Source organism: Bidens hawaiensis, unplaced genomic scaffold, assembly GCF_021521415.1.
Source record: "Bidens hawaiensis isolate Kalapana, Puna unplaced genomic scaffold, B.hawaiensis_p1.1 tig00008037_1, whole genome shotgun sequence".
NCBI classification, from domain to species: domain Eukaryota; kingdom Viridiplantae; phylum Streptophyta; class Magnoliopsida; order Asterales; family Asteraceae; genus Bidens; species Bidens hawaiensis.
In genome coordinates this window covers 1,148,531-1,171,698 of record NW_027491564.1, presented here as the reverse complement: position 1 = coordinate 1,171,698, position 23,168 = coordinate 1,148,531, and the positions used below count along the sequence as shown (strand labels likewise).

The following is a 23,168-nucleotide window of genomic DNA, read 5'->3' as shown; positions in this document are numbered from 1 at the left end:
GGAAACCGGTATATGTTTCTAATCGTTGATGATTATAGCCGGTTCATGTGGGCTTATTTGATCAAGACAAAAGATGAAGTCTTTGAATGTTTTAAGAGATTCAAGAATCAAATGGAATTGGAGCTTGAAACAAAAGTTAAGAATTTGAGAACGGATAATGGTGGTGAGTTCGTTTCTCGTGCCTTTGAAGACTTTTGTAATCAAGAGGGGATCACACATCAATTCTCCGCACCATACTCACCACAACAAAATGGTGTGGTGGAGCGTAGAAATAGATCCATTTTGGAGATGACACGGACTATCTTGAAGGCTATGGAACTTCCACAAGATTTATGGGGAGAAGGAATAAGGCACTCTCTCTATATCCTAAATCGAGTTCCTACAAGAGCTTTAAAGGACAAGACACCGTATGAAACTTTAAAGGGCCGAAAACCAAACCTAGATCAACTCAGAATTTTTGGGTGTGTATGTTATGCAAAAATAATGACTACACATCTGAAAAAGCTGGATGATAGAAGCCGAAGACTAGTGCATCTTGGTGTTCAACCAAACACTAAGGCATATCGACTTCTAGATCCAACAACAAATAAGATCTTGGTGAGTAGAGATGTGGTGTTTGAAGAAGATACAAAGTGGGATTGGTCAGAATCATCAAGCAACAGTGCACCAGAAGTTACAGAATTTATTGTGCACACTGATTCTGAAACAGAAGACTTCTCATACTTTGATGCATCTACGGCTGACCTAAACCAGCCATTGGATGATCAGAGTCATGAAGAAAACAATTCTTTTGTTGATTCTTCAACTGGGTCAGATTCCAGCAGCCCCATGATGGCAGTAACAGGTAGAGGACCTATCCTACCAAGGGAACCAACTGATAGTGAAGGCGTGGGAGACCCATCTATGGCTGAAGATGAGGTGTTTGATGACACTCCAATTCGGGGTTATAGATCTATTGGTGAAACTTATGAAAACAGCAACATAAATTTACTCCTAATGGAAAATGAACCCAGAAACTACAATGAAGCTGCAAATAAAAAGGAATGGGAAGTAGCAATGCAGCAAGAATTGAAGTCGATTGAGAAGAATGACACGTGGAAGTTGACTGATCTACCACAAGGTCATAAACCCATCGGTTTGAAATGGGTATTCAAAGTAAAACAAGATGCAAATGGAGCAGTTACAAAACACAAAGCACGCCTGGTCGCAAAGGGGTATGTACAACAGTATGGGGTCGATTTCGAGGAGGTGTTTGCACCGGTTGCAAGAATGGAGACCGTGAGATTGATCCTCGCATTGGCAGCCTACTTTGGGTGGGAAGTACATCATTTGGATGTAAAATCTGCATTCCTCCATGGAGAATTAAAGGAGGAGGTGTATGTAACCCAACCGGAAGGCTTTGTGAAGAAAGGAAAAGAAAACCAAGTCTACAAACTAAGGAAGGCACTCTACGGTTTGAGACAAGCTCCTCGAGCATGGAACACACGCCTAGATAACACCTTAAAGTTGTTGGGTTTCATAAGGTGTAAACATGAGCATGCTGTGTACAAAAGGGTGACAAACAAACAATTGTTGATTGTGGGAGTGTACGTAGACGACATGATTGTCACCGGGGGGAGACAATCAGATATAGCAACTTTCAAGAAGGAAATGGAAGGCCGTTTTGAAATGAGTGATCTAGGATTACTCCAATATTACCTTGGCATCGAGGTAAGCCAAGGAAGTTGTGGCATATCTATAAAACAAGCTGGGTACGCTCGCAAACTACTGAATCTAGCAGGACTTGCAGATTGCAATGCAACAAAGTTTCCTATGGAGCCTGGTTTGAAGCTGTCAAAGAAAGATGTTGGAGCTGAAGTTGATGCAACCGAGTATAGGAAACTGGTGGGGAGTCTTCGGTACTTAACCCACACCAGACCAGACTTGAGCTACTCAGTTGGGTTCGTAAGTCGTTTCATGCAATCGCCACAACAAACACATATGCAAGCTGTCAAACACATTTTAAGATATGTTAAAGGGTCGACTGAACTTGGGATACACTATCCTAAGAATGGCAGCAAGGAAATTCTCGGCTTTAGTGACAGCAGTCACATGACCGATCTAGATGATGGTAAGAGCACAACAGGCCTTGTTTTCCTTTTCAATAATGCACCGGTAGCATGGAACTCTCAGAAACAGAACACTGTAGCTTTATCCTCGTGTGAAGCTGAATTTATGGCAGCCGCTACCGCAACTTGCCAAGCACTTTGGTTGAGAGGCTTACTTGCTGAGATAACAGGCTGGAAGGAAGAAATGGTGACCATGAAAGTTGATAACCAATCCGCCATAGCACTTATGAAGAATCCGGTGTTTTACGGAAGGAGCAAACACATTAACACGCGCTACCATTTCATACGGGAGTGCATTGAGAAAGAGGAGATAAAGGTTGAACACATCAGTGGGAAGTTGCAGAAGGCAGACATTCTTACAAAAGCTTTGCCAAGGCAACAATTTGCTGAAATGAAAGAGCTGTTGGGAATGAAGATTATTCAAGATTAAAGGGGAGATTGTTAGTTAATCTTGAATAAAAAGAATAAATTGAATAAATCATGGGTCAATAAAGAGTAATTCTAGGAGGAGTGATCCTAGGAGCAAGATTAGGTTCTGTTATTATTTAGTCTTTATGGCTGAATAATTTTGTGTCTTATTTTTAGCAAATTTCCTTTCTTAGTTACCTAGCCTACCTAATATAAAAGGGGCAGTCCTGCAGCATTGTAATCAACACAAAACACAAAAATACTTTTGTTTGCTTTCTTTCAAGCAATAAGAATCGGGCTGTCTGTTTTGTTTTCTCTTGTTCTTGATTTGTGGTTTTGATCCAATTGTCTTCAGAAAGGAGTTCTAGCGCTGCAGATTGCCAGCTTGACTTCTGTGGTAGCCTTCATTTTGTATTATGAGACGTTAATTGTCATTTAATGTGAAAATTAGTAATTCCAAAAAAAATAAAAAATAAAAAAATTAAGCATCTAAAACCGTGACGCAAATGAGTGTCAAAAATGGATGTAAAAAAGTGCAGGTAAAAAATGGATGTAGATGTAAAAAACGTGTGTCATAAACAATTTAACTTACAACGCCAGTCCAAAACCCGAGCAACGTGCATGTTTAAAAAACTAGTTATATTTTAAATTTAAGAGTAAACTGTATATTATTGTATTAACAATTGAATGAAGGCAGTTTAAATATATAAAAATTATTTTGAGAGATTATTCGGAATCTAAGATTAATAATGTCATCGACCCAAAATATCCCAATTTGTTCGGTAATTGTTTTCGTTTTGAAACATTCCTAAATTAATCAAGTAAATTTCTTTATTTACTGTGGCTAAATTTTATTGTTTTACTGTCAATTTCATAAATCTTAATTATTAGAATTACATCTCAAACAGACATTCACCGCCTCATACAATCGCAACCACTAACGGTCATTAAAATCACCATCTTCTATTTAATAAACTCTTTCCACCACACCATTCATTAATTCATCATCTTTCTTCTCAATTAAACTTAATTCTTCTTTCTTTCTTTCTTTCTTTCTTTCTTTCTCTCTTTCCGCCATAAACCTCTTCAGTTCCTTCTTCTCTGTTAACATCTGCAACATCTTTTCAATGGATATCAACCGAAGTCCAATATCCAATAACACACCAACTCCAACTCATCATCATCACTATAATCTGCAGCCACCTTATTATTCTTATTATGTCGACTATGTTGATCAAGTATTAATGATCAATCTCAACCACAACTATTACACTTTCATTAGCAATCATCATCAATACCCACATTATACACGCATAAATCAACCACCCGCCATCCGCAACAACGCCTATCAACAAGAAGAACAAGTTCTCGTGCTCGACGGTTTTGTTCCACATCTTCATTATAATAATCATCATGGCTACCCACATACTTCCGCAAATCAACCGGCTGCCATCCGCAACAACAACCTCGCCTATCAACAACAGGAACAAGTTCTCGTGCTCGACGGTTTTATTCCACAAACCCCAGATAATGGTAGTGGACTGACCAAGAAAACAATCGCCAAGAACTTGAAGTTATCGAATTATAACCGAGAAACCAGGGAAGAAGGCGAGGTGTGCGCGATATGCCTGTCGGAGTTTGAGATTAACAAGAGGCTGGGTGTTCTTGGATGCAAGCACCGCTATCATCCCGCGTGCATTAAACGGTGGTTGAATCAGGCAGAACGTCTGCCCACTCTGTAAGGCTCCAGCTTTAGGCGTTTAGTATTCTCTATTGTTTGGTAATTACTAATTAGTGTTTGATTTTGACTTCAAATATATCATCAATTTGGGATCTTTCATCGTCTGTCTATGAACATGTTCTTTTTAAAGTGTTTAACTAAAAAACATCATATATTTATAATCTTAAAAAATAGCCATGTTGTTAAGAAAAAAATATAAAAAAAAAGTTCCTATGCAAATAATTGTTTAAATATCAATTCTATAAATGTATTTATAATCTAAAACAATTAGCCACGCTGTTAAACAACAACGTTTAGTTAATGCAAATTATTGTTTAAATATCAAAGTACCAACATGAATTCCTACAAATGAAAAAGAAAAAATCTATTCTTGTTTGTAGACGATTTTTAGTCACCAAACGTGTTAACTAAATAAGTTACGGGTCAACACATAATATACATATGTGAACTCGGACTCTAAGTCCAACCCATTAGTAAACTCAACCCATTCGTGTTGTTATGGCTTCCAAGTGAGCCTGAAGCCGTGACATGTTATCATGTTGACCGTCTCTACTGTTGACTCTCAGTTCCTTCCATTCTGTCAATAACTTAATCGGTCTCGGTTTTCAACTGCTTGACAATGTCACAAACAACTAAGCTCTAGGAGGGATTTTCTTCATGACGCTTTGCAAAGAGAAAACACAAATTAAGAAATGTTATCAATCAAATATTAAAACATCCATTAAATTACACAATAGACACATTACATTGATCATTTATATATTTGTGAGTTTGGTAAAGATATTGATCATCTGTTGCCCTCTGGAAAAAGTGGGCCCACCCCACTATTAAAATCAGTACGTTGAGAGATTCTATATGGGTATAAATAGTGCAATATGTAGATACACCTGAATTGTGAAGTTTCTTCAGTAAAAATGTAAGTTGCGGGGGAACGACAAAAAAGATTCTAAAAAACAGAATCTCGCAATAGCCTGTACCACAAGGCACAAGTGCAATGTTCCAACATTAATATATAGCAGGTTTTAGTACGTTGTGAAAGTTTTCCAGATATCTAAAAAGCTCAAGTCTTTTTGGAAACTATATATGAGGTGTAATAACAATCTTGACTTAAGAGCGTGTATCTACACACAAATGTTAGCTAGTTTGGCAATTAGTCATGCTAGCATCAATTCTTCCCTTAGTATTTTCACATTATCAATTACATAAGACTGGTACATGCTACAAGACAATTCTTGAACCTAAGATACATGTGGCCAGGGACGGATTTATTCCAATGAGTACCGGGTCAAGCGAACCAGGTGTTTTTCGAACCGTAGTGGAGCATTTAATAGCGACTTTTTTAGCGAACCAGGTGTTTTTCGAACCGTAGTGGAGCATTTACTTGACCCGAACCGTTAAACCAATCCGAATCGTCAACCCGACCCAATTTTTTTATACGCGTTCTTATATATTTAGAGCATCTTAAAATAGCGAACCAGATAAAAAAAAATTCTAAATCCGTCACTGCATGTGGCAAACTATACTTGTATAGATGTTTATAGATCCTTAGCAATTAGCATCCCAATCAAACCCTTAATAACTAAATTCACATTTGAGAACCTCACTGTTACGGATTTAGTAGTGGTTTATAGGTTTAGGGACGTAACTGTCAAAAAGTCATAGTATGAGGTTAGACTTGTAATTGTCAACTAATTCTCTGTATGAATGACTGTATCTATTAAACTTCTTGTTCCCTGGCAAACACTCATGGGCCAATAATGTGACTTTTTTTTTTTATTTTTAATATGATCAGATTGATCACATATCGTGAAAACCTTGTTGTTTACCCTTTTTCTACAGAAGAAAAACAAAAACAATTTTCTTGACCTACTTTCAAAGCAAATATATATGTGGCAGCAGAATGAAATCATAATACACACACAATGAAGTAATGTCAGAGTTATCAGTACAAGATTTCACTTAGAGATGCAATGATAGAACCCCGAAACTTAAACAAGAAATTAAAGGATAGTTTGCCCGATTCAAGATGGGTTATTCTCCAATTAATCCAATTCGAGAAGGATTCAATCTCCATTACAAGGATTTTAGCCAAGCAAATTCATAAACATAAACATTGATACTGTAAACTAAAACAAGAACATATAAATAGACCTAACTGTGATAATAATTGCTGCTATTATTTCTAAAACCTTGGCTCTTCATTTTCCCACTACCCTTCTTCCTTATTAATTGCCTCATCAAGACTCTTGACCCACCCATATCAGATCGTATCACGCAACGCAAGCACCCTTATCCAGATGATTTAAAACGAGGTTAGTAAACATTCGAGGATGAAAAATCAGATGATGATGATGGTAACCTTTTGCAAGACATCATTGAAAATTCAGTCAATGAGTTGTTCCCCGGCAGTCCTAGTCAAAGTCAGACTCTTTGTAGCCTTCTTTCAGTAATAAACAGAAATGAATGATTTTTTTTCTCTAATTCAGTTCAAAGTCAGAAGTCGGAATTTGAAAGAAAATATAACTCTTTCAAAATGCTGGGGTTAGGTGGGGCGAAGGACAGGATCAGCATACATACCTGCTCTGATCCAGAATCTACATCATGGCTATTGGCTTGCATGCAACCTTTTACCAACAATGACATTTGCATAGATTCCAAGGATGAGTGGCAAAATATAATAGATAGATGTCAATAAATCTCTCAACTACCGTTTGTTAGTTGACCACAAAGAATATTATTAATCAGATTGGTACTACATCCAAACTAAACACAAGTCTAGCTAGCTATGAAGTCGAGTCAACGACAAGAAAAGGTGGAACAGAATTTACCTGACTATAATAATTTTTTTTCCCTAGTGTGGCAACAAACAAGCATAAAAGGAATGGAAAATTCACAATTGTGGTATTTGCTTCTTGATACTTTGCAACCCTGCAAAGAGAAAACAACTTAATAACAAACATTATAGCATTCGTTTATTTATACAGTAAACATTTACATATTCATGATTAGATATTTTTGTAAGCTGTGTAAGTATATTGATCACTGAAATAATTCCTTTAAATAACCACAACTATAAATCAGAGATACTCACTCACCCATAAGCATCAGCAATCTCTTGAAGAGCACAAGTAAATTTGTTTGTGCGGAAATATATAGGTGGGTGATCAGGGGCGGACCTAGCTTAGGAGGAGCGGTTGCCTCGTGGGTCAATGGATAATAAAATCATACAAGCTGTAGGAGACAAAAGTGAAATTGTTCGGACCAGCACGGGAAGTAATTATTGGAATTAATATTTCTTCCTTTATTAAACTTTGACCATCCATACTTCCTGCCACTATCTTTACCATATAGGAATTTCTATGTTTTGGCTATCATGTCTTCTATTTATTTATGGATGTATTTTCATTCAAATTATCAATATATACAAAATATCCTTCAAATCATCTAAATTAAGATGGCATCAGAGCAGTAACATCGCTCAAACAAAAACCCTAGCCGCCTATCATGGCTGGTGATGCAGAAAGCTCCACAAAGAAGAACGAAGGGGCACCAGACATGAACTCTCCGTTCTATGTCCACGCCTTAGACTACCCAAAACAATTGCACGTGAATGACATTCTTACCGACAACAATTATAGTGATTGGTCTCAAGAGATGATGAATTTTCTCTTGGCCAAGAATAAGGTGGGACTCATTGACGGCTCGATCCAGAAACCAAGTCCAACCTCCACCGATTGCATGCCTTGGATAAGGGCAGATGCTATGGTGAAGGGCTGGCTTACTACTGCAATGGATAAAGACATTAGAAACAACGTTAAATATGCCAACACCGCCTCCGAGATATGGGTGGATCTGAAAGAGCGATTCGGAAAAGAAAGCGCACCCCGAGCGTATGAATTAAAGCAAAACCTTACCGCAACTCGTCAAAACGGAGCGTCCGTCTCTGTCTACTTAACTAAATTGCGCAACATTTGGGATGAGATATAGATTGTCATGCCGCCTCCTCACCGCACATTCACAGGTTGCACGTGTAATGTCGGGAAAAAGACAAGTGATTTGAAAAATAAGGAGAAATTGTATGAATTTCTTATGGGTTTGGATCAAGATTTTGCTGTAATTAGAACATAAATTCTAGCAATGAATCCAACCCGAGCTTAAACAGCGCTTTCCATCTCGCTCTAGATGACGAACGACAAAGGGCAATTTCAGACGAGAAGAGACCTACAACAGAATCTGCTGCCTTCAAAACTTCCATGCGACGTGAAGGGAACTCAAATCAGAAGAAGGACAAGAATGTACAAAAGGATGCTAAACAAACTGAAGTGGTAAAACACTGCACTTTTTGTGGTAAAGATGGGCATTCACAGGAAGGTTGTTTCAAAAGAATTGGTTATCCGGAAAGGTGGCCGGGAAACTGAAATCGCGAAGAAGCGAAGCCCAAAGCAGCTTGTGTCAAGAGTGAAATCAGCTCTATCCCAGTATAACGAGTTTTTTACATAACTAATATCGTTTAAGAAATTCTTTTCACAACTAAGCATGGGTTTGAAAAATTTTCAAAATTAATGCAATCTCCGTTAGTAATGGCAACTTGAAGAAACCCTATAGGGTTAGTCAGGGAATGTAGGGACTTACTTTATTGGGAATGCATAAGTTGTCATTACCAATGGCAACTTCTGACAGGTTGCCATTACTAACGGCAACTTCTGCCATGTTTTTGTCAAGTTGCAATTACTAATGGCAACTTCTGAAAAGTTGTCATTACCAATGGCAACTTCTGACAGGTTGCCGTTACCAAAGGCAACTTCTGATATCACTTCTTTGCTTTTAATTCACGGGTGTTTTTGTTTGGAGCCATACTCAATAAAGTTAAAACTAATGTCACATGCATGCACTTGTACCAATAAAGCAGGTAAGGTGTGTGGTGGGTGGGGGGGGGACCAATTTATCCAAAACTCATTGCAACTTTCTTTAAACACTAAAAACTGTTTTGCATTATTGTCGTTACTAATGGCGATTCGCTATACCGCTGGGCCCTTAAACAACGATTTGTTGTTTCTTAGCGGAGAGCACAAGGTGGATTATATTTTCTCCGTTCCTTCAAAAATAGAAGATGGCGGGTTATTAAGAGTAAGAAGGAGTACCGAGAAGCTTTGGCGTTTCATTCGTGAAAATCCCATTCCCATAAAAGTTATGGAATACATAACTTTGGCCGGTTTTGCAGGTGTTATTATGTGTGATAATAGAAGGGTTGACAATGCTTTGATATCCGCTTTGGTGGAGAGATGGCGGCCTGAAACCAACACGTTTCATATGCCTTTTGGAGAGGTTACAGTAACATTACAAGACGTGGAAGTTTTGTGGGGTTTAAGTGTTGATGGGAATGAAATTTGTGATAGTGATCAGAGTCTTTCACCAACACAAATCAAGGAAAAGTTTAATGTTTTAACGGGTATTATGTTGGAGGATAATGCTATTCATCATCAAAAAATAAATATGCCATGTGTGATAGAGAATTTAATGAAATCAAAATTTTCTGAAAATGCAACTAACGATCAGTGCCGTCAACACGCAAGGACAATTATTTTTCTTCTAATTGGTTCACACCTATTTCCTGGTAAAGGGAGTAGTTTTGTCGATGTTAAATATTTAGACTTTCTAAATGATTTATCTACATGTGGTGGTCTTAGTTGGGGAAGTGCCGTTTTAGCACATTTGTATACTCATTTATCTAGGGCAACGCATAATTCAGCCGGAGAGATTGGGGTGCGATGTTTCTATTACAATTATGGGCATGGGAGAGATTTCCTTGCGTGAGACCCTGCCATAGCACGGAGCTAACAAATTGGAATAAGCCATATGGTGCTAGGTACTTGTTACAATAAATTTTGTATTTTAAATATAAAAGGAAAATAAATTAGCATTTTATATTTACCAAAAATTTTTCATTATGTAATTAATTTTATTTATTTCATAAACTCAACAGGTGGCAAGACACTGCACTAAGTCGTAAGGAGATACCATCGCATACTTTAACTGCATACCGTTCTCAGTTTAATTCCTTGTCTGAGTGTTCCTTCATTTGGACCACTTATGATTCCGTTCTCTGGAGACTACCACAAATGTGTAAGAGCGGTGAAGGTTGTTGGCGAAGTGAGACGTTCCTCATTTGTTGGAATACTGTCGAACTCCATTGTCCACGCAGGATGTTGAGACAGTTTAGGATGTTCCAACCAATCCCGTATAATACACTTATGACAAGAGAATTGTATTACAAGCTTCATAGATCAAGACGTGCTGATGGGAGAAGTAGGGACTGGCACACCGAACATAATTTATACATTGAATCATGGTTGTCTCGTCATGAGCATGTTGTCACAGAAATAGAATCTGATTCGATCATTGCTAGTCAGGAATATATGGAGTGGTACACTCGTCGTACGGTTTTAATCGTAGGAAACCCAACAAAAGAGATACAAAACGGACAGGGGTTTCAAAATGATGGGGGAAGGGTGCAAATATTCGTATGTGAAGATATATTTTTTTTGATGCAAATGTCCCACAATAGCATATGGGATATTTCCCAACATTTGAGACAAACACCCCAGCCCATGAACTCCCTCACATGACTCAACGATTGCCAAGGAAACAAGCTCCACGACCTCGTTTTGCGAACGTTGTGCATACGAACCTGGGGGTCAAAGAAATGCATCCATCGTTTCTTAGTCATGTAGATGGAGGGTTTGGTAGCCCGTTTCATGAAGATATAATAGATTACGATGCCGTTTCTGATTTTTCCCGAGTTTAAATGAAACTTTTGAGGTGGGGGGTTCTTCAACAAACGTCAACCAAGCAAGTCAACAAGATTTTGTGTCCCCTCTATACCAAATCTCATATGACAACTGGGATGCATTCAACAATTATGGGAATTTTAATTCCCCAATAACAAGACCGGCACGACAGCTTCGGGCTGATCAACTCATGGGAAGGAGAAACATTGAAATTGACCTAAATGCAGATGCGAACTCCGACGATGTTGATGGCATGTAGTCAGCCATTTCTTGTTATTTGTATTTGTTTCAATGTATGAACTAGTATTAATAAAATAAACTAACTGGACATGCATCTAGCATGTTAGGTATTTTCGTATCCAATTTTTTTTAACAAAAAAGTTGTTAAACTACACACAACCAACCTGGTACTTGTTACAGCTACATCAAAATAATAAAAAAAAATATGATAAATGCATGAATTTTGGCCTATATATACACTCACTTATTACCACCAATTACAACCAACCACTTCTTACACCAACGTCAAAAATCAAAAACCCATTTCATACCACCAATCACCATGTTTCCTACAATTTTTGTTCAGTTGTACTGGGGGGGGGGGAATGTTTCATATGAAAACAGACATGTTGTTTGTGATAATAACACAAGAAATACCACGATGATCCTTCAATCCAAACTTTCATATGAAGAATTTCTTGATTTCATGTCTTCACTTACAAGTTCATAAGGAATTTTATAAAATAACAATTAAATTACTCTATAGTTATCAAGGGTTTCCTCAATCGTCTGAAATCTTTCACGATGAGAGTCTAGAGGTGTTGGACTGGGGGGACTTGAAGAGGTAGGTCCCAGCAGAGCCCAGTTGGACCCGCAAGACTCACCTCAAAGAGGGATGTCTGCGTAGTTGAACCCGCAAGACTCACCTTCAACAGGGACGTCTGCGCTAAGGCTAAACTCGCATCCCCTTGAAGAGGGACGTCTGCGTAGAAACCAACTGGGCCCGCAGGACCCACCATGCTCAGAGACGTGACGTCCTTACGCGCAGTACGTAAGCTGTTCCCGCAGGAAAAGCCTCCCAATGGTGAAGTACTCCGCCTGTTCCCGCAACTGCGGATACAAGCCATCAGGGAAGGCTACCTGCGCAGCAAAGCTACACGCACAAGGCACTTAACTCTTAAATAATTCAGTAATGTCACCAGAAGAAGGAATGAGCAAGCCGGGAACACTCCCGCACAAAGCCGGGAGAACTCCCGCCCAAATGAGCCAGTCCGTACGATACTGGAGGATCTTTTGTACTGTACCTGACGAGGTATAGACAAAAGATCTGACCAAGGATACGACAGCTCACTGACAACAGTATGACGAGCAGCACGCTCTTGTACTGTATGTCACTATTAGCCGCTGCCTACTCACCAACCTGTCGGAGGACGTGCATGGCCTGCAGTTGGTGGAACAGGAATAGTACACAGCCGGCCTGGTCACTATCAGCCGCTGCCTATCCACCAACCACCAGCATGACATGTGCGTAGCCCACAGTTGGCAGAACAGGAACACTATTCAGCCGGCTGTACCTTCTTGGAAACCTACCTTCGGCTATAAATACTCCAACACCTTGGAATGGTATGATCATCATATATCTTATCTCATATCTCATATCTTGATATATTACCTGATATCTGCTCTAGTCATTCTCTTAATATACACTTATATTCAAGAGCAATCTAGTCTGATTCTCACGCCGGAGGGTGGTCACAAAGAGGTACCCCCCCTTCTCAGTGACGAGCTCACGGTGTCTGTTTTGCAGGTTATCAGAAGAACCATCTTTGCCGGATCTAACCCCTCGTGGGAAACATCTATTTAGCCCCCAGATTATTCGTAATCTGCCCGGGGTCCATTAGTGTTTCTTCATTGGCGCCATCCGTGCATAAAAGCTAGAACTTATTCTTTTTTCAGATTTTTCAAACTTCTGGAAAGATGGTTAAAGTTACTCCGGTCCCAAAACCAACGAGTGACCAGGAAACCCCGGTAACCACAACCCCAGCTACTGGGGGGAATACCAGCGACTACACAGTTTTTACGAACACTACCCCGGTTACCCAAGCCAGGGCAAGTGCAGTAAATTTTACGAACACTACCCCAGTTACCCGAGCTGGGGCGAGTGCAGTAAATAATTTCTCCCTGGGATTCACCGATACCCAGTTAGAGAGACAACGAACGAGGCTCCCCCGCCAAACACTCGATGAAGTTAAAGCGTAGGCGGAAGCACGTCAAAAAGAATTCCAAGCTGAGTTGGATGAACGCTTACGTTCACTCCAACAGGCTGAGGAATTCGGAGAGTACTTGGACGATGATTCGGAGGAATCCGATAGTGACGCAAACCCTCGTCATAGGGCGAAAGGAAAGCGTAAGGAAACGGACTCCCAACCGAGAAGTCATTTTGGAGAAACCTTCAAACCAAAAAACGCGGGTGGAAACCCACGTGACTTCTCCAAAACATTTAGACCAACTGCTGCAAAGGCGGGAACGTCCAAATTTGCAAGGGACATTGCGGAAGCAATCGCCCCGAAAAGTGCCAAACAGATGTCCAACATCGGCACTTACGATGGTATATCTGATCCAGACGATCATTTGAACAGATTCATAGCGGGGGCAACCGTCAGTAGTTGGACGGAACCTACGTGGTGTTACATGTTCCAAATGACGCTTGTTGGGGCAGCTAGAGCGTGGTTCGATCGTCTACCGGTCCACCACATCTACGATTGGGCAGACTTCCAGCAGAAGTTCAGCCAACACTTCAGCCAACAAAGAAAGTATACCGAAGAGCAATGGACAATCCTCAACTGCATCCGAGAGGAAGATGAGTCTTTGCTAGACTTCATCACGCGCTTCAATTCAAAGAAGCTAAGTCTGGGCACTATTAGCGAAGATCTTGTTCGCGCTGCTTTCATCCAGGGCGCGAATGACCCAGAGCTCATCCGCACCTTAACGGGTAAAGATGGCATGCCATCCACATGGGATGCCATCATGACAGCAGCTAAAAGCTTTGCGGAAACGGAGAAGCAACTGGGTAGAGATCTCCCCCAAAGCACAAACCTCTACACCCAGAAAACAAGAGAAGACAACGTCCTTACCGCCCGACTAAACAAAAAGCGGAAGCTAGGCATTTGGCAGTCAAGGGTAAACTTTAACACCTCATCCGGCTTGCAACATCGGTTAGGCGGAAGGGATAACGTACAGTCGAACCAGAACTCCAGATGGACGCCACTCACCAAAAGCGTCACCGAGATATTCGCCAATGAGAAGCTCCCATGGCCAAAGGCTCCAATAATCCGACATCGTCACAATGCTGATCGGAGCAAATACTGTGACTTTCACAGGACAAAAAGCCACAACACTGAAGAATGCACAGACGTGAAGGACATCGTCCAAGCATTTGTCAGAGATGGGACGCTCGCGCACCTCGTGGCGTAACGAACGATGAGCAGGCTGATGCGTGTAGAACCCCAGTTGGGGAAAACACGAATAAAACTGCAGCTTCAATGTTGGAGACTACATACTGCGTAAACAACGAGATTCCGAACCAAGTGCATATCGGCTCGAAAGGCTCGATGACACTCCCAAGAACATGGAAGGGAGCTCAATTACACAATCTGCATGTAGATCAATTCCAAACTTGTAAAAGAAAAGGCCCAGAGCCACTTCTAATGGAAATGATTCTCCTTATCACATTGACGCTGATGGTCTTACATTTATACTTATGAACTTTCCACACTGATATGCCGGTCTTCACCGCATACATAAGTGGGGAAGTAAGTCGTTGCTTGTGGAAGGCGGTAAAACCCGCATAAACACAAAAAACGGCAAACCTTCACGCAGGTCAGTCATAGGTAAAGTTTGGTCATCCCAATAAATGAAAGTGCCGGTCTTACCCGCACAAATCATGATAGAGGAAACCGAACTAACCTATTGACAACCACGCGTCGAACGGTTAATTTATTCAACACTGATGCCGGTTTTCACCGCATAAATAAGTGTAAAGAAATCGTTGCGTGTGGCAAAACCCGCGTAAACACAATAAACGGAAAACCTTCACGCAGGTCAGTTATAGGTAAAGTTTGGTGATCCCACTAAATGAAAGTGCCGGTCCTAACCGCACAAATCATGATAGAAGAAAACGAACTAACCTATTGACAACCGTGCGTCGAACGGTTAACTTATTCAAAATACTTAGAAAATTTCTAACGGAAGGATGAGGAAAACCTCCACGCAGGTCAGATATAGGTGAAGTTTAGCTATCCTACTAAGTGCAAGTGACAGTCTTACCCGCACAATCACGAAGGAGGAAGCAAAACTTCAACCTATTATCTACCACGTTCAAAGGTTAACTTATTCAAAACACTTAGAAAATTTCTAACAGAAGGATGAGGAAAACCTCCACGCAAGTCAGATGTAGGTAAAGTTTAGCCATCCTACTAAGTGCAAGTGACGGTCTTACCCGCACAATCACGAAGGAGGAAGCAAAACTTCAACCTATTATCTACCATGTTCAAAGGTTAACTTATTCTAAACACTTAGAAAATTTCTAACCGAAGGATGAGGAAAAACTCCACGCAGGTCAGATGTAGGTAAAGTTTAGCCATCCTACTAAGTGCAAGTGACGGTCTTACCCGCACAATCACAAAGGAGGAAGCAAAACTTCAACCTATTATCTACCACGTTCAAAGGTTAACTTATTCTAAACACTTAGAAAATTTCTAAGGAAAAGATGAGGAAAACCTTCACGCAGGTCAGATATAGGTAAAGTTTAGCCATCCTAAGTGCAAGTGACGGTCTTACCCGCACAATCACGAAGGAGGAAGCAAAACTTCAACCTATTATCTACCATGTTCAAAGGTTAACTTATTCAGAACACTTGGAAAGTTGTTAATTTAAACTAAAGTATGCATGAGCAAGTCATATAACGTTTATAAAGCAACTCATCCACTGAAAGTAGCGGTCCTACCCGCACAAAGATTTGTATTCCATAAAAATTCAAGTATTACAAGAATGGCCGGGTAACTACCCGCCTACAAGAATATAAATCTATACAATGTAAACCTATCCTAACAGTGGGAGGGGATCTTAAGGTTCAAGCTTCAGGACCACTCCCTCCAAATCCACTTGTACCCGCACCATCAGTTGGCTGTGGCGGTTCAAGGAAGGTCTTTAGAATGGTCAGCCCATCATCAGCAGCAGCAACTTCGTTCACCTTCTCCACCACCGGATGCGGGAAGGCGGCATACTGGTTCACTGCTTGGTCATATACAGCTTCAGTATCCACATCATATAAAGGGAAGTTGGAAGGCGGGATGCCCTTCTCAACGAACCCTAGACCAAGCAGGAAGCCGGCCTTTTCCCCATCCTCATGAGAAGCGTTGAGGGCTGCGCTCATGGCATCGTCGTATGATGTGTCCGTGAAGACTCGATGCACAACCTACAAGAAAAAATACAAGTATCAAAACCATTTCTATGTACAAAGAAAAGCGTAAAGATATTATGAAATTACGCATACCTGAGACAACGCTTCTCGAAGAAGCCATTCCTTGGCAACCAGAGCCTCCTGGAGGGCAGCTTGAGCTTGGTTACGGGCGCGTTCGGCTTCACTTTTGTTAAGGTTGGCGAGCAACACTTCCTTAGCAGCAGCCTCTTCAACGCCCTTTAGCTTCCGCTCAGTGTGGTCAAGTACGCCCCTCTGGTCCAAGATCTCTTGGAGCTTCTTGGCGTCTTCCATAGCCAAGGCATCATGAGCCTGCTGGAGCCTCTCTAGCTTGGCTTTAAGCTCCTCGTTCTCAATGCGTAGAGGCTCAGCAACAGCTTCAGCCTTGGTGGCCCTCTCAGTTGCGTTCCGTGCAGTTTCCTTAGCCAGCCGAAGCTGTTCGTTAACAGCTTGGGCAGCCTTGGAACGGGCCTCGAGACGGGCCTGAACTTCAACTTCAAGGGCCTGGAAGGCCTTCTCCTTTTCCGCAGCCACTGCGGCAAGCCTCTTGTTCTCTTCCCGGATGGCCCGCGCCTGAGCCACTTCCAGGCTACGCGCCGTCTTTAACTTGTCGTTTTCACGACAAAGTAACTCGACGCGCGGCTGCATCCGGGCAAGGAGAATCCGCAGTTCATTCGACAGCCTACCCTCCTGGTAGCTGGACATGGCTTCCCCCAGCGCACAGGCGGGGGCGGCGTGGCGCGCCCATTCGACGCATTCACAGGCGTCCGAAGGGTTGTTCCTCGGTGGATGTTCCATCGTGGAACATACACTTCATTGGAATCCGACACTGCAAAAGCAAAAAGCAGTTAGGAAAAGATGATAAAAAATATATATATAAAATAGAGGCCAAAATAACCCTACGCACCTGTAGGGTCGACGACAGGCCTGTAGCCGCCAAACCCATCACCCGAACCTAACGGATATCCATCCAAGAGGTCAGGCAGATGGGAAGGAGGCAGAGATTGGCTTGACGCCCCAACCCCGGACATACCTGAAGGACCGGCCGTAGTCGCCGGCGCCGGAGGAGGCATAGCGGAGGCCGCCGTGGTAGAAACCAGCGGAGGTGAACTCACCAGAGGTGAACTCACAACCGCAGCCGCGGCTGCGGAAGAATCCACAGAAACACTCACCGCCGGCTCAGTGAAAGAATCAGTGAATATGGCACTGACAGCCGGCGGAGATGTCGTCACAGTTGGAACAGTTGGCTCAACTGGGGAAGCAACTGAACCAACTGAAGCAGGCGCAGTCGCCTGGGTCATCGCCTCAGGTAGGTTGACCAAGCCTACAGTCATGGGTCCGGAGGTGCTCCTCCCCGCTCCACCCTGGAATGCGGTAGCATCCACGCCTGCACGAAGACAAGATATATAAGTATAATGGCGGAAATATATGAAGTTAAAAGTAAAGGAAGTTTGTACTTACGGGTTTTCTTGAGCCTAAAGGTGCGAACAGGCGGGGACGAACCCGATGGAGCCGGCCTCTTCACGCCGCTCACCGTCGTCGTCCTGGGCTGCTCGGAGGTGACAGTCGTCTCAGCCTCCGGAGCAGTGGTCTTATCACCACCAGGGTTCCCCGCCACCTCCTCGCTTTCGGTCTCTGAATCAGACCGATTCACCGGATCGGCAGTGGAGGCAATCTTCGCCTTCCCCTTTCCGCCGGCAGCCTTCTTCTTCCTCGCCAATAAAGGGCCATCTGCGGATTCCTCATCAGAAGATGACAAAATTAGAGGAATTCCCACAGAGGTTTGAGCATTGAGAGGGCGAGGGTCAAAAAGTTCTTTACCTGGCCGCCTGGCGCTCAGGATCTCGTGGCCTGGCGGGTAGACCTCCACGAACCGATCCGCCGTTTGCTCAAGGATGGGCAACTCGTTCTCATCTAGAGCACGAGTACCCATCCGAGCGGGACCATCACTCTCCCGCGGCTGCAGGAGAGATTGCAAGTCGTTTCCCTCTGAAATAAAAAAAGAAACAGTTAGAAGAAAAACCTATATCAACAAAGAAGACAGAGCATACCGTAAGGGACAGAGTTCAAACCGTATTCGAGGACGATGGGAATCTGTGACGCCTCCTTCCACACCCGGCTCATCCCGAGCATCACCATCCCGGACTCCGCAAAGCGGTACACCGGAGTCTGGACCCGGGAGATCTTGGCGAACCATTCCGCCTCCTGGTAGTTGAGGGCGTGAAGGGCGGGGAGTGCTCTCCCATTCTTAAACGTCATCGCAAGGGGGACGACGCGAGCGGAGATATAAAAAAACTCCCGCTTCCACGACCGAAGACTGCGCTCGGTGGCGCAGATCTTCAAACCCTTGATCCGATTGACCAAGGTGTACCACCCCTGGATGCACCTCCAAGAATAGAAGGTCATCAGGCGGTCAACATGGGGTTCCACGCCCAGAATGAGGCACACCCACTCAAAGTGGCGGATCTTGGCGATCGCTATCGGGTGTACCTCCGTCAGATGCACACCGTGCCTCTCCAAGACACGGTATACAAACTTCGTCAATGGGAACCTGAGATTCCCATAGACGAAGAATACAGCGTACACCCCTATCTTGCCCTTGGGGGCATCGTACACCGTCTGGTGTGGCTCCGGAAACTCAGGCTCGAACGGCTCGAGCATGAACTTCCGGACGACGTACTGATAGAGGTCGGCCGGAAGAGCACACTGGCACTCGCCAGCAGTACTCTTGTCATCCTTATCGGAAGTGGACGACGGATTCTCGACGAACACATCAGACTCGGCAGTAGCCTCAACATCATGGAAGAAGACATTGTGGAAGGATGAAAGGCAACGATTTCATAGAATATTAGCCGGAAATCGCTTAGAAGGAGAAGATAGAAGTGAAAGTGTGGATTACAAAGGACCCTCTCCCCCTTTATATACTCATCGCAATAAATGCGATGAATTTAATGCGGAAGAGAGAGAAATCGCAGGTGCAATGAAACTATGACACGTGGCAAAGAGCAAGCTGGCAACAGCTGTTGAAAGGACGCGTGCCATTAATTTCGCGGCCACGCGCCCGAAAACTCGCGCCCACGCGCCTGAAAAAGCGTCTAGAATGACCATGTACTGTCACGTCGCCATAACTTCCTGCACGTCCTGACACTGTCAGAAGAAACCGTCGGACGACGTTTCAACAGTCTGGACTGTTCTTATCCTTTCACCAACTCTTCGAATTTCAAAAAGATTCAAAAGTAAGTGGGAATATACCCCTTACCTTGGCAACCAAGTAACTATAAGACAGGTGCGAGTACAGTGTTAAGGCAAAACCCTTCACATACTTAGCACCTGCAGGGAATTGAAGCCAAGAATACCTCGGCAACCAAGTAACCATAAGACGGGTGCGAGTACAGTGTCAAGGCAAAACCCTTCACATACTAAGCACCCGCAGGGAATTGAAGCCAGGAATACCTTGGAAGTAAAGTAACTATAAGACGAGTGCGGGTATAGTGTCAAGACGAAACCCTTCACATACCTAGCACTCTGCAGGGAATTGAAACCAAGAAGGATCTTCCGGGCCATGCTTGCGGAAACGGGAATAACATCCCCGCATAGCGGGAACGTCGAGAACTAGATTGTTTGAAGCTCCAAGATGGAATTGGTTGTTTAAACATAATTGATCACTATGTTCAAAACTACCAAAACCTCATGGAGAATCTACACAAGTGGGACTCAACGCTCTTGACTTGCGAGGAGGTTACAGACCTAACCGCATCACACCCAAAGATCAAGCAGGAAAGTCGGGAATTTCTGCACGTGACATTAGGACTTCCGCCGGGAAGAATCCCCATGGAAAACCTTAAAACTAAACCCGTTTCGAAACCCTTTGCTTAAGTCCAAAAGTTCACCTCACTTATTAACAATTCATGAGAAGAACATTGGACTGGGGGGACTTGAAGAGGTAGGTCCCAGCAGAGCCCAGTTGGACCCGCAAGACTCACCTCAAAGAGGGATGTCTGCGCAGTTGAACCCGCAAGACTCACCTTCAACAGGGACGTCTGCGCTAAGGCTAAACTCGCATCCCCTTGAAGAGGGACGTCTGCGTAGAAACCAACTGGGCCCGCAGGACCCACCATGCTCAGAGACGTGACGTCCTTACGCGCAGTACGTAAGCTGTTCCCGCAGGAAAAGCCTCCCAATGGTGAAGTACTCCGCCTGTTCCCGCAGCTGCGGATACAAGCCATCAGGGAAGGCTACCTGCGCAGCAAAGCTACACGCACAAGGCACTTAACTCTTAAATAATTCAGTAATGTCACCTGAAGAAGGAATGAGCAAGCCGGGAACACTCCCGCACAAAGCCGGGAGAACTCCCGCCCAAATGAGCCAGTCCGTACGATACTGGAGGATCTTTTGTACTGTACCTGACGAGGTATGGACAAAAGATCTGACCAAGGATACGACAGCTCACTGACAACAGTATGACGAGAAGCACGCTCTTGTACTGTATGTCACTATTAGCCGCTGCCTACTCACCAACCTGTCGGAGGACGTGCATGGCCTGCAGTTGGTGGAACAGGAATAGTACACAGCCGGCCTGGTCACTATCAGCCGCTGCCTATCCACCAACCACCAGCATGGCATGTGCGTAGCCCACAGTTGGCAGAACAGGAACACTATTCAGCCGGCTGTACCTTCTTGGAAACCTACCTTCGGCTATAAATACTCCAACACCTTGGAATGGTATGATCATCATATATCTTATCTCATATCTCATATCTTGATATATTACCTGATATCTGCTCTAGTCATTCTCTTAATATACACTTATATTCAAGAGCAATCTAGTCTGATTCTCACGCCGGAGGGTGGTCACAAGGAGGTACCCCCCCTTCTCAGTGACGAGCTCACGGTGTCTGTTTTGCAGGTTATCAGAAGAACCATCTTTGCCGGACCTAACCCCTCGTGGGAAACATCTATTTAGCCCCCAGATTATTCGTAATCTGCCCGGGGTCCATTAGTGTTTCTTCACACGATGATCCTTCAATCCAAACTTTCATATGAAGAATTTCTTGATTTCATTTGTCTTCAGTTACAAGTTCAAAAGGAATTTTATAAAATAACAATTAAATTACTCTATAGTTATCAAGGGTTTCCTCAATCGTCTGAAATCTTTCACGATGAGAGTCTAGAGGTGTTGTATTACCTTGCGATGCATGACCCCTGTTTTCGGCCTAACATTCACGTTATTATTGAGCAAATACAATGTGCCCATCAACCTAGTTGTATGGAGTTGTTATGCGGTATTTCTTCTGTTTCAGAAGTTATCACCCAACAAACCATGTATCATGGTTACAATAACCCACACTAGCCAGAAGCTGGTCAGTCTCTCAATAACAATGTTGAAGAGTCGTATAATGACGATGAAGAATCCGAACAAGAAGACCGTCCAGAAAGCACCAAAGAATCTGAAGCGTTTCCGCATTCAAATGAATCCTCTAACTCGGATGGTATTGTGCCTGAACCTGAAATTCCGTTGCAGTATGACTCTTTTGATGCACCCGAACCATCACATGGCAACATGAATAACTTTGTATTCCCCGAAGGATTAAGAGACTATGAACCTATTGATAGGGATGAAGAAGACGAATTCAATGTGTGGAGCGCACATCTCCCACACGTTGTCCATGTTGGTATGTATTTCGCTACAAAAGAAGAGTTGATGCTCGGGGTATTAGGCTTATGCCAATAAAGGCCATCATTGAGCGCACATTCGACAAGACAGTAGAACACTTTCTAATGAACAACCAAGTTGCACACAACTGTAACACCCGGTTAGCCCCGTGTAAGTTCGAGTGGTATCAAACTCGTTATAGAAATTGTAGACACCATCGACTACAGGAGTACAGTTACGTTAACGGCAGGTACTGGATTATATCAAAGGTATAAACAAACGAATCCGGAGGAAATGATTACACTGTCGAGTACTACCAAAAAACGTGCACGTGTGGTAAGTGGCAAATGCAAAGGTTTCCTTGCTCACATGCTATCACAGTCTGCCTTAACAGGGGGACTCACCGCACTCCATTGTGAATAAAGTATACACAAATGCCGCCTACAAAGCGCAATATGCAGGTGAGTTTTTTCCATTGGATGACCCAAAAACATGGGTTGATCCGGGTTGGAAAATTAAGCCTAACACGTCAAGAATAACCACGTCACGGGGTAGAAGAAAGTCAAGAAGAATTCACAACGAGATGGATCGGCCCGAGCAAGCTACTAATTATACATGTGGAATATGTCAACAAAGAGGTCACAAAAGGAATGCATGTATTAGCCAACACCCGTGATTAACAGCGTATTATTGTGCTTTTATCTTGCCATGTTGTATTATTAACGTCTTTTCTTGCATTAATATCATCTTTAGTTTATCATTTGTAACTTCTTGAATACAAACTCATTTGGTACACACAAAGTAATAATAATAATAATAATAATAATAATAATAATAATAATAATAATAATAAGAGTAACAATGATAATTATAACGGGAATAACCCATAATAACAATCCAAAAATAAACGACAAACATCACACATAATAGGCCTAAACAGCAAATAAAAAAAAAGGGTTATCATCTCCATGTAGTACACAACTTGATGTTC

General features: G+C 42.7%; 1 protein-coding gene across 1 annotated transcript; it reads left to right on the top strand.

Moving 5' to 3' along the window:
- The first annotated feature begins 7,761 nt into the window (after window positions 1-7,761).
- Window positions 7,762-8,244, top strand: LOC143636678 (uncharacterized). The gene has a single exon (XM_077104211.1). It carries the CDS (start codon window positions 7,762-7,764, stop codon window positions 8,242-8,244), a length of 483 nt encoding a protein of 160 aa, XP_076960326.1.
- The last annotated feature ends 14,924 nt before the right edge of the window (window positions 8,245-23,168 follow it).

Bases quoted from the DNA above. Each gene is read 5' to 3' on its own strand.
- LOC143636678 (XM_077104211.1), top strand. From the start codon at position 7,762: ATGGCTGGTGATGCAGAAAGCTCCACAAAGAAGAACGAAGGGGCACCA.